General features: G+C 44.3%; 1 protein-coding gene across 1 annotated transcript; it reads right to left on the reverse strand.

Annotated features, from left to right (window-relative positions):
* Positions 1-7435, reverse strand: LOC104985034 (eppin-like). Its single transcript, XM_010835019.1, has 4 exons — positions 7024-7435; positions 5400-5531; positions 853-1020; positions 1-320 (listed from the first exon to the last, which is right to left on the reverse strand). Exons 1-4 carry the CDS (start codon positions 7112-7114, stop codon positions 307-309), a joined length of 405 nt encoding a protein of 134 aa, XP_010833321.1. The 5' UTR covers positions 7115-7435; the 3' UTR covers positions 1-306.
* Positions 7436-14271: the final 6836 nt, after the last annotated feature.

Genomic DNA, 14271 nt, shown 5'->3' on the forward strand with positions numbered 1-14271 from the left:
CACAAGACTAAATAAAGTGCTTTATTGGGGAAAATGAGAGCTTCACAGATATAAACAAGCAGCTCTAGAAGTTGTACATAAAGATAAGAAGCATAGAGATGGGATCAAAAGAGAAAGATTATGTCTAAAAAGAGGCTGAGATGGAGAAAGGGGAGACAGGCACCAGGATTCAGTTTAGGGGAGCTCTAAGGCCTTGGAACACTGGAAGTGGAACAGTGGAAGCCAGCCTGGATCATCTACAGCCACATGGACAGTGCTTGGTCATAAACTGAATCCCGGTGGCAGCTGCAGTGTATCCTTTCACATTCACGAATTAGAGCCTGTTGAGAACGGAGGATAGGACCAACTGAGCTTCTAGGACTCAGCTTATTTTCCAAACTAATCTTGAAGTTATGTTTGTACATCTTTTCACAGAAGATTAAAAGGAAGTGGGTTTTTCTGGAAAACTCTGAATGGGATGTGGCTGGGAGTGGGTTGCTGGTGAAGACTCATGAGGGGAAATTGATGGCCTGGAAGGGGTGATTGGTCCACCTCTCCAGCACCAGGCTGGATGTCCTGTGATCTCTCTGAAGTTGGTCTCTGAGACCTCACCATGTCTGCATCCTCTCCCACTCCTAATACTTGCCAGCTTTGATCCACAACCACATCCCCTCCCAACCTCAGTTTCCCAGCAAGCCATGGTCCCACCCTCTGCAAGGCTCATTCTTACCTGCTGATCGTGGCTGGTCAGTTCCTGATCTTCCCTTGGTCTGTCAAGGATGCAACTATTCTGGTATGGGCCAAGCAACACCCACACTCCCCCCCTCAGAGTGGCCCTGGCAAGGATGAGAGACTGGGGCCCCTGGGACTCACCCTTTGCAGAGCAGGCGCTCTGGCACACGGCTTGGGATTGGAAATTGTTATTGTTTCCTCTACAACCACCATAGATGAAGCTGGAGCAAGAATTATTTGTCTTATCATACCACCAACGATGGAAAAGAGCCATGCAGGGGCCAGCTTCTTTGGGCATGCTGCATATGTCTGCAGGGAGATGCCAGAGTTGAGATTTTAAAGTGCCCACACCAAAAAAAAAAAAAAAAGCAGCTGTTATTGTCCCCCTAGTAACTAGCACAGACGAAACCAAACAGGCTCCTTTTACCTTTTCACACCTTGGGAGCCCAGTTCCATTGATATATTTGCCCATTTGTAGACCAGAACAGAGCTGTTTGGCTATCTGCATCCCCAGGGAACATCAGGTCAGGTCCCCACTTTCCCTTCAGGTCACTGGACTCAGTGTCTCCCCTGAGAGTGAGGAGCCTCTGTTTTCAGGGCTGTGCACTTAATTCGGGGCACGCACATTGACCTCCCACATTACCAGTCTTGTCCTTGACTTCAGTTAAATGAGGATGCAAAATCCCACCCTGCTCGTCACTCGGGCTGTCCTGAGGTGCAAATAAGACCGCCCTCAAGGCCCGCTACGTTTTGAGCTCCTTGATTGTATCTAAATGTGCAGCTTCCAGCACAGTGCCTGGCAAGACTAGGTGCTCAATAAATTCGTTCTGAATGGATACAGGAGTGCCTCAAAACTGCCAAATTATAAGCCACTTACTCTGCCCTCCAATCCACGCCAAAGAAAGAGAATATGGGGTCAGAGTCAAGGGCAAGTCCATGCAGGGAATGGAAGGGGTAGTTTTTCAGATTGTCAAGCCCCTTTTTTCTCTGCAGTTAGCTTCTGTCCTGTTATGGATTGAGTCCCCCTCCAATTCCAGTTCATACACTGAAAACCTAGCCCTCAGCACCTCAGAAGGACCCTGTTTGGAAATAAAATCGGGGCCTATATCATTAGTTAAGATGAGGCCATACTGGGATGGGATGGGCCCCTAATCCAAAATGACTGGTGTCCCTTAAAAAGGACAAGTTCTAATAGATCACTAGTATGGCACCCCACTCCAGTACTCTTGCCTGGAAAATCCTATGGATGGAGGAGCCTGGTAGGCTGCAGTCCGTGAGGTCGCTAAGAATCAGACACGACTGATCAACTTCACTTTCACTTTTCACTTTCATGCATTGGAGAAGGAAATGGCAACCCACTCCAGTGTTCTTGCCTGGAGAATCCCAGGGACGGGAGAGCCTGGTGGGCTGCCGTCTGTGGGGTCGCACAGAGTTGGACACGACTGAGGCGACTTAGCAGCAGCAGCAAAGACCCACTGTATAGTGCAGGGAACTCTACTCTATATTTTCTAATGGCCTATATGGGAAAAGAATCTTAAAAAGAGTGGATAAACGTATTACCGATTCACTGTACTGTATACCTGAAAGTAAGATAGCATTGTAAATTAATTATACTCCAATAAAAAAATTAATAATAAAAGGGTAAATTCTGACACGGACACAAACACAGGGAGGACAGCATGTGAACATGAAGATCGAGGATCTTCATGGCACAGAACACCGGAGATTGCCAGCAAACCACCAGAAGTTAGAGGAAGAGGTGTGAAACAGATCCTCCCTCCCCACCTGACAAAGAATCAACCAACTTGCCAACACGTGACCCTGAACTTCTAGCCTGCAGAATGGTGAGACAATACATTTCTGCGGTTTAAGCCATCTTGTCGGTGCTGCTTTGTTACAACAGTCCTAGCAAACTAACACAGGTCCGGGCTAAACTGTAAGTTCCCCAAGAGTCAATTCCCACAGCTAAACAGTTGAGTTCTGTTGATTTTTACCTTCTCAAAGCTCACCTGTCTGCCCCTCTCCTTAAGTCTCAGGCTGTTGAGAGAGCCTCATATTGATCTTCCAGCCTCTATCCTTGGCTCCTACAATCAGTCCTTCCTGCTGCCCACCAGAGAGAAGGACCTGACGGATCCGAGACCAAGCTAATTGTGTCATTCCACAGCTAAGACTTGACTTCATGAGCAGGTCTTCCGTGGCCTAGAGACACTTCGTCTGGCTCCTGTTTGGCGCTCTGGCCTCCTCCCCTACCACAGTCCCCTTTTGAGCTTCAGGCTTCCACAATCTTCAACACCAGCCCCCCCCGCAACACACACACCTTTCACTCCATATTCCCTCTGCCACCCTTCCATTGTTCATTAATCACACTCTTATTCTCCCTTCAAAACCCTTCCCAGACATCAACTCCACTATGGCATCTTGAACTCCATTCTCCACACCGCACCCCCACAGGTGCCTCACTCGATCCTGCATTTTTCTACCGTGCTTCTGAGTCATGTGAGTGCGTTTGCCATTTTTTTCATCTTCGGTCTCATCTATGAGGTGGTGAGCTTCTGTGAGGTAGTGAGCAGAGACCATGTCTGATTTCATCTTGGAACCCCATTCTTAGCAGGTGGTCATGCACAGTGTAGGATTTTGCAAATGCTGAGGGTAAAACAAAATGTATCCTGCCTGGAACTGAATAAGTCATTCCTTGAGCACCTACTACGTGCTCAGTGCTTAAAGAGACAAAAGTATGGCCTCTGTTATATAGGAGCTCCCAGTCATGAATGACTGAATAATGTGAGCTAACATGTGTCACGTGACTATTAGATGCCAGGCATTGCCCTAAGCATTTCACCTGCATAAACATATTTGATCTTTCAAATAACCTTTAACATTAGTCTTTTTGCTATCTAGAAACTGAGGCATCACAAGGGAAAGTGGTTAATTTGCCCAAGATAAATAGGCTGGTGAGAACTGGAGCTAAGATTTGAACTCAGGAAGTCTGCGTCCAGAATTCCTCAACTATAGGCAGACGAACAACCCACTGTCCCCCTGCCTGTCCAGTCTACTCCACCGTCGAGCCCTGTTGACTTCACTTCCTACATGCCTTTCAGACACATCTGACTCTTCCCCACCCTCTCAGCTACTTAGTCCAAGAAACCATTTTTTTTTTCATCTTGAAGTTCTTTAAGTCACTCCATTCCTGCCTCGTAGGCAGAGTAAAAGCCACACCATGTGCCCACCCACCTCAGTGAATTTCCATTGATCTTAAGATCAAGGTGAGACCCTCGTCCGACAAGAACCTACCTACCGAGACCCTTTCTCCCTTTCACCATGTTCACACTCATGTACAAAGTCTTGATGGCAGGACACCAGAATCCATCAAGACTTTGTACGTGTACATTGCCTGTGCCTGGAAAGCCCTTCCACCCACTTTTCCCCGAAATTTGCTGCCCATCCTTCTGAACTCAACTCTAGTTTTACTTTCTCAGGGAAGGCTTCCTCAACCTCTTTATAATAGGTCAAATCCTATTATACGTCTCAGAGACACTCAACAAACATTTCTTAAATGAGTGAATAAAGAATCTCTGATAGTCTTAATAGATTCAACAGACATAGAAAACAAACTTATGGTCACCAAAAGGGAAAGGAAGGAGAAGGGATAAATTAGGAGTTTGGGACTAATAGATACATCCTACTATATATAAAATAGATAAACAACAAAAACCTACTGTATAGCACATATAGAACTACATTCAGCATCTTGTAATGATTAACAATGGAAAGGAAATTGAAAAGAATATATATATATATGAATCACTTTGTTGTACACCTGAAACATTGTAAGGAACTATACTTTAACTTTTGTCTTTATTTTTTTTTCAAAATTTAAACTTTTTATTTTGTATTGGAGTACAGTCGATTAACAATGTTATGGTAATTTCAGGTGAACAGCGAAGGGACCCTACGTATAATGTAATACATATACATTACACTTTAATTAAAAAAATTTTGTTGATAGTCTTTCTGGAGCTGAGGTAGATGGGCATGGAGTTAAGACTGCATCAGCAAGCATAGGCCCTCTGGTCTGGAGTGGTCAGCAAAGATTTCCTAATGCTAAAGTGGATTTGTATAGGCAGGCAGTGAATCTGGAGCAAAAAGCTATTTTTTTGTATTTTTAAGAAATACAAACATCTTAATTATCATTTGCAGCAACAATGTTGATATATAGTGAACCGATAGTGGCCCCCTTGCTGCTGTTGCTGCATCGCTTCAGTCGTGTCCGACTCTGTGCGACCCCATGGACTGCAGCCTACCAGGCTTCTCCGCCCATGGGATTCTCCAGGCAAGAACACTGGAGTGGGTTGCCAGGTCCCCTGGGGACTAAGAAAATCATAAGGGTTAAAAAAAAAATAGTAAGAAAATAATAAGAGTGGAAAGGAGCCAAGAGACTTTGTGGTTCAATCCCAACCTTATACCTAGATTTTGCTTGCGGAACCTGAAGCCCAACAGGATAAAGATACTCCCTAATGTCAAACATCAAAATAGGGGCGGTGATATATCTAAATTTCAAGTTTCCCAAGTCCAGCAGTCTTGCTTAGAGACCAGCCCTTGGTGAACAAGGGACAGGGCCAGCCCAGAGGAGCAGAAGGGGAGGATACAGGTAGAGGGGTTGGTTATTGAGGCTCTCAATATGTGTTTACCTTGTTGGAGGTTTAAGCATTTTCTTCCGCAGCTGAAGAAGCAACACTTCTCATGCTTCGGGCACTTTTTGTTCTTCGAACATTCATCCCTTTCTTTGAATTCACAATTACCCTGGATTCTGGGGCATCTCTCTAGGGAAGGACCGACAACCATGAGTCTTACAGTCACAGTGCCCACACTTGTCCAGACCCAAGGCAATTCTGGGGAGTCAGGGGAGTTTGCTTTCACTTTGCTCATCCCCAGGGGTCCTTTTCCTGGGGGACTTTCATTTATTTCCCAGGGCTGCCTGCAGCGACCTTTCTCCTGACCACCCCTCACCCTCTGCCTCCTTTCCCCTAGCCCCGCCCGCTAAGGCAAGATTTCTCAACCTAGGCACTGGAGGCATTTGGGCCAGATAATTATTTGATGGGTAGAGGAGGGTTGTCATTTTGTAGAGCGTCCACTGTAGGACGTTTGGCAGCACCCCTGGCCCCTACCCACTAGACTGCCGGTAGCACTCCCGGGTTGTGACAACCAAAAAAGCCTCTAGACATTGTCAGTGTTCCCTGGAAGGCAAAATAGCCCATTGAAAGCCACTGGTGTAACTAAGCCAATCTAGTCGCTTTGGGCTGGTTGAGAAAACAGTGTTTGGGAGTTCCTCTGGGGGGCGCTATTGTGCAGCAATATTGTTCACCCTGGTAGTCAGACAGCTGGGTTTTTTAATTCTCATCCTTGGTTTACCACTTACTGTCTCTGAACTTTGGTTTCTTCATTTATAAAATCCTTTTAGCCTTACAGAGAGGTGACGAAGAATTAAGACAAAGCGTGTAAAGCTATAATCATCGTCACAGATGCCCAGTAATATTAACTAACACTGGTTAAGTTAACCATAAGCCTAGCACTCTTCCAACCATTGTAAAGAGGTTATCTCACATAATCGCCATAATTGTTATATGAAGCTAATTCTATTAATATTCCCCACTTTTCAGATGAGGAAACTGAAGCACAGGGAATTTAAGCAGAATTTGTACCCACCAAGTCTGACTCCCTCTCTTTAAATCCCTACTTTCAGATTTTTCAGTAAATGGTAGCAATTATCAATATTACTCTGTTTGTCGTTATTCAGTCGCTCAGTCGTGTCCGACTCTTTGCGACCCCATGGACTGCAGCATGCCAGGCATGGAGTATTACTGTCTTAAATTCAAAGGAATTTCAAAAAGTCAAGGAACCCCTGGGGAGGTGGGAACACTTTCTAGAACTACATTTGAAAGACTCAGGAGTTAATAGAGGTGGCATTTCAAGAAAGGGGGCTATTTTTGTCATGGGGTGAGGGAAAAGTCCCTTATGCATCCCAGATCCTTACAGCCCCTCCCCTAAATGCTAGATTTTGTGATACACACCCCACCACCCCACCTCAACTCAAAAAGACCTTCCCTTTCAAAGGGGCTGAAAATACGAATTGCCCAGGTCTGGATTCTTGCATTCACTGAAGAGATCTTCCATAGAAAAGAAAAAGGGAAGAAATAACCCAAGTATCTCCCTCATCTCTAGCCCAGGCCCAGGGCTAAGGTGGTGGAAAGCTTGTTTCTTCCTCCCAGCCATATTCTTTCTCTCCAGGGCAAGGGCTGAGGCCCCATTACTTACGGGGAAAGAACCAATCAGTCAGAGCAGGTCCCTGGACATTCACCAGAAGGAGGGATAGCACCAAGAGGCTCAGAAGAACAGAAGACTCCATTCTGAAGGAAAGCTGTCCTGCTGGTTGTTCCAGACCATAAAAATGTCTGGCTGCCTTTGTCCAGCCTAATCTTTCAGTGGTCAGTGTCTTGGATACTTGAGAGCTGGAGTCAAGCCAACCACCTCCTTTCCTGGTGGGAACACTGGGTTCCTGAGGTCATCAACGTGACTAGCTGGCATCCACATCCCACAGCCCTGGGCAAGGGTCTCTTACGGGTGGCTCTTGATTGTTAGCCCCCTCAACTGCAGTGGGTCTTCTGGTCAACCAGAGAAAGTGGGCAAAGCTGCTCTCATTTTCCAGGCTAGATTAGGAGTGAATGCCACCATCGGAGGTCTTCATCTTGATAACTTTGAGAGTTGTAGGAGGACCTCATTCTCTTTTCACTTTCCATTTCAACTGGCACACCCCTTCTTGTTTTGTTTGATCCATGTGCATCTATTAAGCTCTTAGTATCTCTTTGTTTCTGTAAGTCTCCCATGGTCCCTATGTTTCTTTGCTCCCTCTCCCACACTGGCCTCCCATCGTCCTTTTTCTCTTTGGCTCACTCCACTCAAACTCTGACTAAGACCAAAGAGTAAAGATGTTGCCCCAGAGTGATGTGGGGAGGAGGAAGCAGGCTGATAGCAGAGTTTGCAGATAACGCTTGTCCAGATTGCATTGTCCTGAGAGCAGGAGGGAGGGTCAGGAAGATTGGAGCTTGTACAGACCATCTACCATCTGGTGCAAACTCCCTGCTGTCTGATGGGGAACTGTGAAGGGAAGAGACGTGCCTGAGACCACAATTCAGTAAATGTCAATAACACAGCAGAGTTTCTGGTTTCTAACTAATTAACGGACTTCTAACTAACAGACAGGCTGTGGGAGAGAGTGGGGGGTGGTGCTGTAGGACTTGTCAGCTTTCCTTCAGCTACGGAACCCAGAACCCCAGCCCGTCAATCAGTCCTGGTAGAGGAAGAGACAAATGTCATCAGTAGGGTCCCTGTTTTCTTCCCTAAATAGATGTTGCACATTTGGGCATAGCTTTATTTTCCAACTGTCTTATCTGCTGGAGAAGCCAGACAAAAACCAACCTTATTATCCATGACTGACTCTATGGTCACAAAATCTAGGATCATGACAAAGTCCCTATGGAATCTATCATGTGGGTCTGAGCCTACTGATGGTGATGTTCTTGGCCAAGACTGCCTGAGGCACTCAGACAGCCTGTATTTACTCTTGTAGAGCCCCACAGACATTCCTTCCATCATCACCAGGGCCGAGGTTGGGTCTGGACTAACCTTTGTGGTTCTTCGGGTGGTTGCAGGACACATCTCTGCAAAATCCTCAAGGAACTGTTAAAGGGAAAAACCACAGGCCACAAATGGCATCATTTATGCTCAAGTCTATGATACCAAGCCTAGATTTAATACCTAACCTAACTGCAGTTTTGACCTTCACCAGAAATGTAGCATTACTCAGTCTGGAATTCCTGGGTCAGCACCAATGAGGCAATCTGTCGTGTGGGCCATCTCCATGCGTCCCACTCCCCAAGAACAGGCAATCTGTGTGATAAGGACCCGTGATTCTCTTCCCTCCAAAAGCATAGCCCAGTCTAAAAGTAATCCTTTCTTTTCTTTTGCTTATAGCTCCCTTGTCTCATAGCTCTTCCTATAAAAACCCTCCGTTTTGTACAACCCATTGGAGCACCTTCTAGCAGTTCGATGGATGCTACTCAATTCATCAGTCACCTAAGAAAGCCAGTTTGACCTTCAAATTTACTCAGTTGAATTGTATTTTTTTAGTGGAACTTTGCAGAACAAGGTTTTTATTACTCACAAGTCCTGGAGGGTACATGACAGGCCCGAGGGCCACATAGTTAAGATCACAAGCAGAGAAAGATGAAGAAAGTGTAGACCTGGAGCTCTGCCTTTATTAGGGTTCAAGATGGAGTGTCTAAGGTTTCACTCTTTTTTTTTTTGAAACAATTTCTGCCCCTCTCCCCTCCACCCTTTTTTTTTTTTTGCTACACTGGGTCTTTTCTGCGTTGCACGGGCTCAGTAGCTGGGAATCTCTTGTGGAGCATGGATTCTAGAGCGAGTGGGCTCTCTAGTTGTGGCATTGGGCTTAGTTGCCCCATGGCATGTGGAATCTTAGCTCCCCAGCCAGGGATTGAACCCACATCCCCTACATTGGAAGGTGGATTCTTAACCACTGGACCACAGGAAAATCCTAAGACTTCACTCTTTATTGATGAGTTTAAAGCATGAAAGCAGGAATGAGGGCATGGAAGGGAGAAACCGGGTCACCCAGTGGTTAGTCATCTAGGTTATGTTGCCAAAACTCAGCCTCTGTTCACCAGTGCCAAATAAAAAGGCAGAGACAAGAGTTTTGGGTAAAATAGGAAAAAGTAGCTTTTAGTGCTTTGCCAGGGGAAGGAGTCCACAGGGGGCTAATGCCCTCAAGATTGTGTAACCCACCCCGGGAGAGCTAGACAGGAGCTCTCTAGTGTTCAAGGAGCAGGGCCTCATCAGCTTGTGGACAATTCTCAGATTGACTGGCATCCAGGTGAAGTTTCAAGCATCTTCAATGTCCTGATTTCAACCAGTTTAGGGTCTATATTCAGAGAGGCAGTGGCACCCCACTCCAGTACTCTTGCCTGGAAAATCCTATGGACGGAGGATCCTGGCAGGCTGCAGTCCAGGGGGTGGCTAACAGTTGGACACAACTGAGCGACTTCACTTTCACTTTTCAATTTCCTGCATTGGAGAAGGAAATGGTAACCCACTCCAGTGTTCTTGTCTGGAGAATCCCAGGGGCGGGGGAGCCTGGTGGGCTGATGTCTGTGGAGTCACACAGAGTCGGACATGACTGAAGTGACTTAGCAGTAGCAGCAGGGTCTATGTTCTTGCAGTGAGCAGTTTTCATCTGAAGGGAGTCTTCTTCCTGTAAAAACAACTTAGGAACTTGTGCCAGGCCTTCATCTGTATCTTTCAGGGAACTGGGAATTCGGGAGTTCTGCTATGTGACAGAATTATAGTCGATAATGTTACCAGCTCCCCAGTCAACAGCTATTCTTTGTTTCTGCATCTTCACATTTCCCAACTATTAACTCTTGAGTCAATATTTTACTTCAAAAGACAAGGACACAGGGGCTTGAACACAGTTTCAGTACTTGGGCTTTCTAAGAGGGAAACTTCACAGATGGGGGCAGCCTGGTTCCTTGCCAAGTTGTTTCGCTGTGTCAAATAACTGGCAATATGCTTACTCAAGAGGGATGTCGTCAAAATGGATGTCCCGACAATCAAAAGCTTAACATCAGGCACTACAGAATACTTTCCCACCAACTACATGATCTCACCAGATCCCACAAAGAAACTAGGGAACAGAATTTTTAATGAACTGCCAAGATGTCTTAAGCAGTAGCGTCCTTCTTATTCTACTACTTGCATTCTCCCAAACTCAGCCCGCGGGGAATAGAAAGCTGAAATACTTAAGTGGAAAAACTCTGGGGGCCCATCAAGTCCCATTTCCTCAAATTACAGCTAGAGATCATATGGTCCAGAGAAGTGAAGATGCTGACCCAACTTCACTTAGCAAGTGAGTGTCAGAAATAAAGTTAGGAGGGAGTTGGGTTCCTAAGCCCTTGCCAGAGGTCATGAGAGAATCTTCTGCATTGGTGTGGATATACTATTTTAGTAGAGAGTTGAAGGTAGAGAGGAATGGTGAGTTCAAAGAGGAAGAAAATGATATTTTAGGCAACACAGGCTAAAGACCAGGGCTTCCCAAATAGTGCAATGGTAAAGAATCTGCCTGCCAACTTGGGAGGTGCAAGAGATGCAGGTTCAGGAAGATCCCCTGCAAAAGTGAACGGCAACCCACTCCAGTATTCTTGCCTGGAGAATCCCATGGACAGACGAGCTTGGCGGACTACAGTCCACAGGGTTGCAAAGAGTCGGACATGACTGAGCAGCTGAGCAAACACACAGAGAAACTAAAGGCCAACAGAGTCTGTAAGTGTCCAAGTGGTTCCCAGGGTTCCCAAATAAGACTGAATTTTTCTGTAAATTTTCTTAAATGAAATCTCAGAATTTCTGGTTGCTCTATCCCATTCTGTCTTGTTAAATTTTCAGCCACTTTAGAAGCAGGTGAAATGAAATTTACATTTTGGGGGCCTTGGATTAATGTTGCTTGGGGACCATTCCTTCATCTAATTTCTCGGAGAAGGCTGAGTAAGGATCCACCTGGATTTTTGTCCCTCCTTCCCTCTGGCATCTCCCCAACGGTCAGTGTGCCCTACCTCTGCCTTAGCCACACTTCTGTCCTAGGGCCAATCTTGGGCTCAGAATGAGGGACTCCAAAGGACACCAAGGTAGATGGCCTCTACCTGGAAACTTCGGCTTCTTCACTAGACCAGGACATATCACATGCTGACTTCCAGTCCCTGGCTTTCTGCATTGCTCCCTGTGCCTCTGACTTAACCACTGAGTGCCATGTTGGTTTCCCAAAGAAACTCTGAGCTCCCCTGAGCAGGTCTGTGTCTAGATCCTGGTGTTGACATTTTTCAATCTTATTTATTTATCTTATTTCTGGTTGCACTGGGTCTTCATTGCTGCTCATGGGCTTTTCTCTGGTTGTGGTGAGTGGGGGCTCCTCTTCACTGTGGCGTGCAGGCTTCTCACTGTGGTGGTTTCTCTTGTTGGGGAGTGCAGGGTCTGGACACATGGGCTTCAGTAGCTGCAGCTCCAAGGGCTCAGTAGTTGTGGTCACAGGCTTACCTGCTCCACAACATGCGGAATCTTCCCAGACCAGGGATTAAACCATGTCCCTTGCATTGGTAGGCAGTCTTATGCACTGTGCCTCCAGGGAAGTCTGAGATTTACATTTTTTTAAATTTTATTTTATATCAGAGTATAGTTGATTAACAATGTTGTATCAATTTCAGGTGTATAGCAAAGTGATTCCTAGTACATATGCATGTATCTATTCTTTTTCACATTTTTTTCCCATTTAGGTCATTAGAGTGTATTGAGTAGAGTTCTCTGTGCTATTCAGTATGTCCTTGTTGTAGAACCTCATATTTAGAACATGAATAGGCCCAGAATAAATATTCAGTACATTCTGTTGAATGAGCTATGGAGGTGCAGGATTGGTAAGTGGACATGTGGATGGATAGATGGACCAAGGTGTGATAAGTGGGAAGGTGGTTGGATTAGTAGGAAGAAGAAAGAGTGAGGGTAGCATGAATATTTAAGTGCATGAATGCATGGATATGGATGGGTGGATGAATGGCTGGGCCAAGAAGTAAATTGCTTTGGATAAAAGTATGGATAGGTTAGTGATGCAATGAATGGGTCTATTGATGAAAGCTGTTTGAATGGAAAGCATATGAGTTATTGGTGGGTGTAAGGAAGAAAGACGGATGTAGAAATGATGGAGAAGTACATTGATGGATATGAGAGAAGTGTGTGAGTGTGAAAGATAAGTAGGTAGATAACTAGGTAGATGGATGAAAGATTGGATATAAATTGGGCAGCTGAACAGGCAGAAGGAAGATGAGTGAGAAGGGTAAGTTGGATGGATATATGGGTGAAAGAATGGGTGCAAAGATAAATTAGTCGAAACGTGTGTCAACGGAGGGCAAAGTGAGTGGATGGATGGGTGAATAAATGGACTGAATGGTTGATGGATAGGTAGGTGGGGGTGGAAACATGAATGAAAATATTAACTAAAGTTGAAGAAAAGAAAGGGACTGTATACAGAATAATTTATATTACTATAAAGTCATACATTTATAAATAGGGAGAAAATTTATCAATTTTAGCAAAATAGGCCAAAATTTACAGATGAAGTAGAAAGCCTATACAAACCCTAAGATGAAGTATCAAAAAATAAGTAAAAATATACCATTATGATATTTACATGTGTATGTACATATAACTGAATCACTGAAACTAAAATTGTGAATCAATTATATACCTCAATTGAAAAAAATCCTATCTAACCTAAAAAAATATATATATATATACACACACACACACTATTATAGAAGGAGCCGAAAATAGGCAAGTTTCCCAAATAGTCTTCCAAGCTAGTTTTCTGAGGTAATATGACTCAAATAGCAAAGCACTCAAAAATCATAGGCCTAGTTTTTTCTTTTAACTATAGATATGGGAATTCTAAATAAACTATCTGCTAAAAGAACCAACAATGTATTAATTCAATTATACCTTCAACATGATTAAAATCATTCTAGGAATATGAGGATGGTTCAACATATGAAAATTTGTGTAAGTTTTTTTTGTCTTTCTTTTTTATTTTCTAAATTATGAAAATATGATAACACATTTACAGGAGACTTGGAAAATACAGAACAAAGTTACATGTAATTCCACTGTATTTTACCATTGTTTAAGTAGATAAATTAAGATTTTTAGTTGTGGTTTCAATATCAAACTCTTGGAAATTAATAAAATGAATGTACAGAAAAGTAGATGAAGATGCTGCTGCTGCTGCTGCTAACTTGCTTCAGTCGTGTCCGACCCTGTGTGACCCCATAGACGGCAGCCCACCAGGCTCCCCCGTCCCTGGGATTCTCCAGGCAAGAACACTGGAGTGGGTTGCCATTTCCTTCTCCAGTGCATAAAAGTGAAAAGTGAAAGTTAAGTCGCTCAGTCATGTCCGACTCTTAGCGACCCCATGGACTGCAGCCTACCAGGCTCCTCCACCCATGGGATTTTCCAGGCAAGAGTACTAGAGTGGGGTGCCACTGCCTTCTCCGGTAGATGAAGATAGTAGATCTGAAAAACATTATGAACCAACTTGATGTAATTAAGATTTATACAATTTTCACACAACAGTAGGATACAAATTCTATTTAAGTTCCCATAGACTATAAGGTAGGAGACACTGGAACATATCCAGAGGCATAAGACCAGGTGCAGAAATTTCATGGTCTAAAGGTATTGAAAAAAATTGTATACGTTTTTATACCAACAAATTAGAAGAAAAAAATAATTGCATCACTAGATGCTGAAAAAATATATGACAAAATTTAGTAGTAATTTTCTGCAGCAGCTATAAATGGATTAAAGAGAAAATGACCCAAGGGCAATAAAACCTATATGTCCCAAACCCAAAAACAAATGTCATTTTATACAGCCAGAGACACTGACTTTAAA

Source organism: Bison bison, unplaced genomic scaffold (genome assembly GCF_000754665.1).
Source record: "Bison bison bison isolate TAMUID 2011002044 unplaced genomic scaffold, Bison_UMD1.0 scf7180017864038, whole genome shotgun sequence".
NCBI lineage: Eukaryota > Metazoa > Chordata > Mammalia > Artiodactyla > Bovidae > Bison > Bison bison.

Bases quoted from the DNA above. Each gene is read 5' to 3' on its own strand.
- LOC104985034 (XM_010835019.1), bottom strand. From the start codon at position 7,114: ATGGAGTCTTCTGTTCTTCTGAGCCTCTTGGTGCTATCCCTCCTTCTG. The intron at 5,532-7,023 runs GTAAGTAATGGG...GTCCTTCCCTAG, and splicing joins GACTGATTGGTTCTTTCCCC to AGAGATGCCCCAGAATCCAG. The intron at 1,021-5,399 runs GTAAACACATAT...ATCTCCCTGCAG, and splicing joins ATGCTTAAACCTCCAACAAG to ACATATGCAGCATGCCCAAA.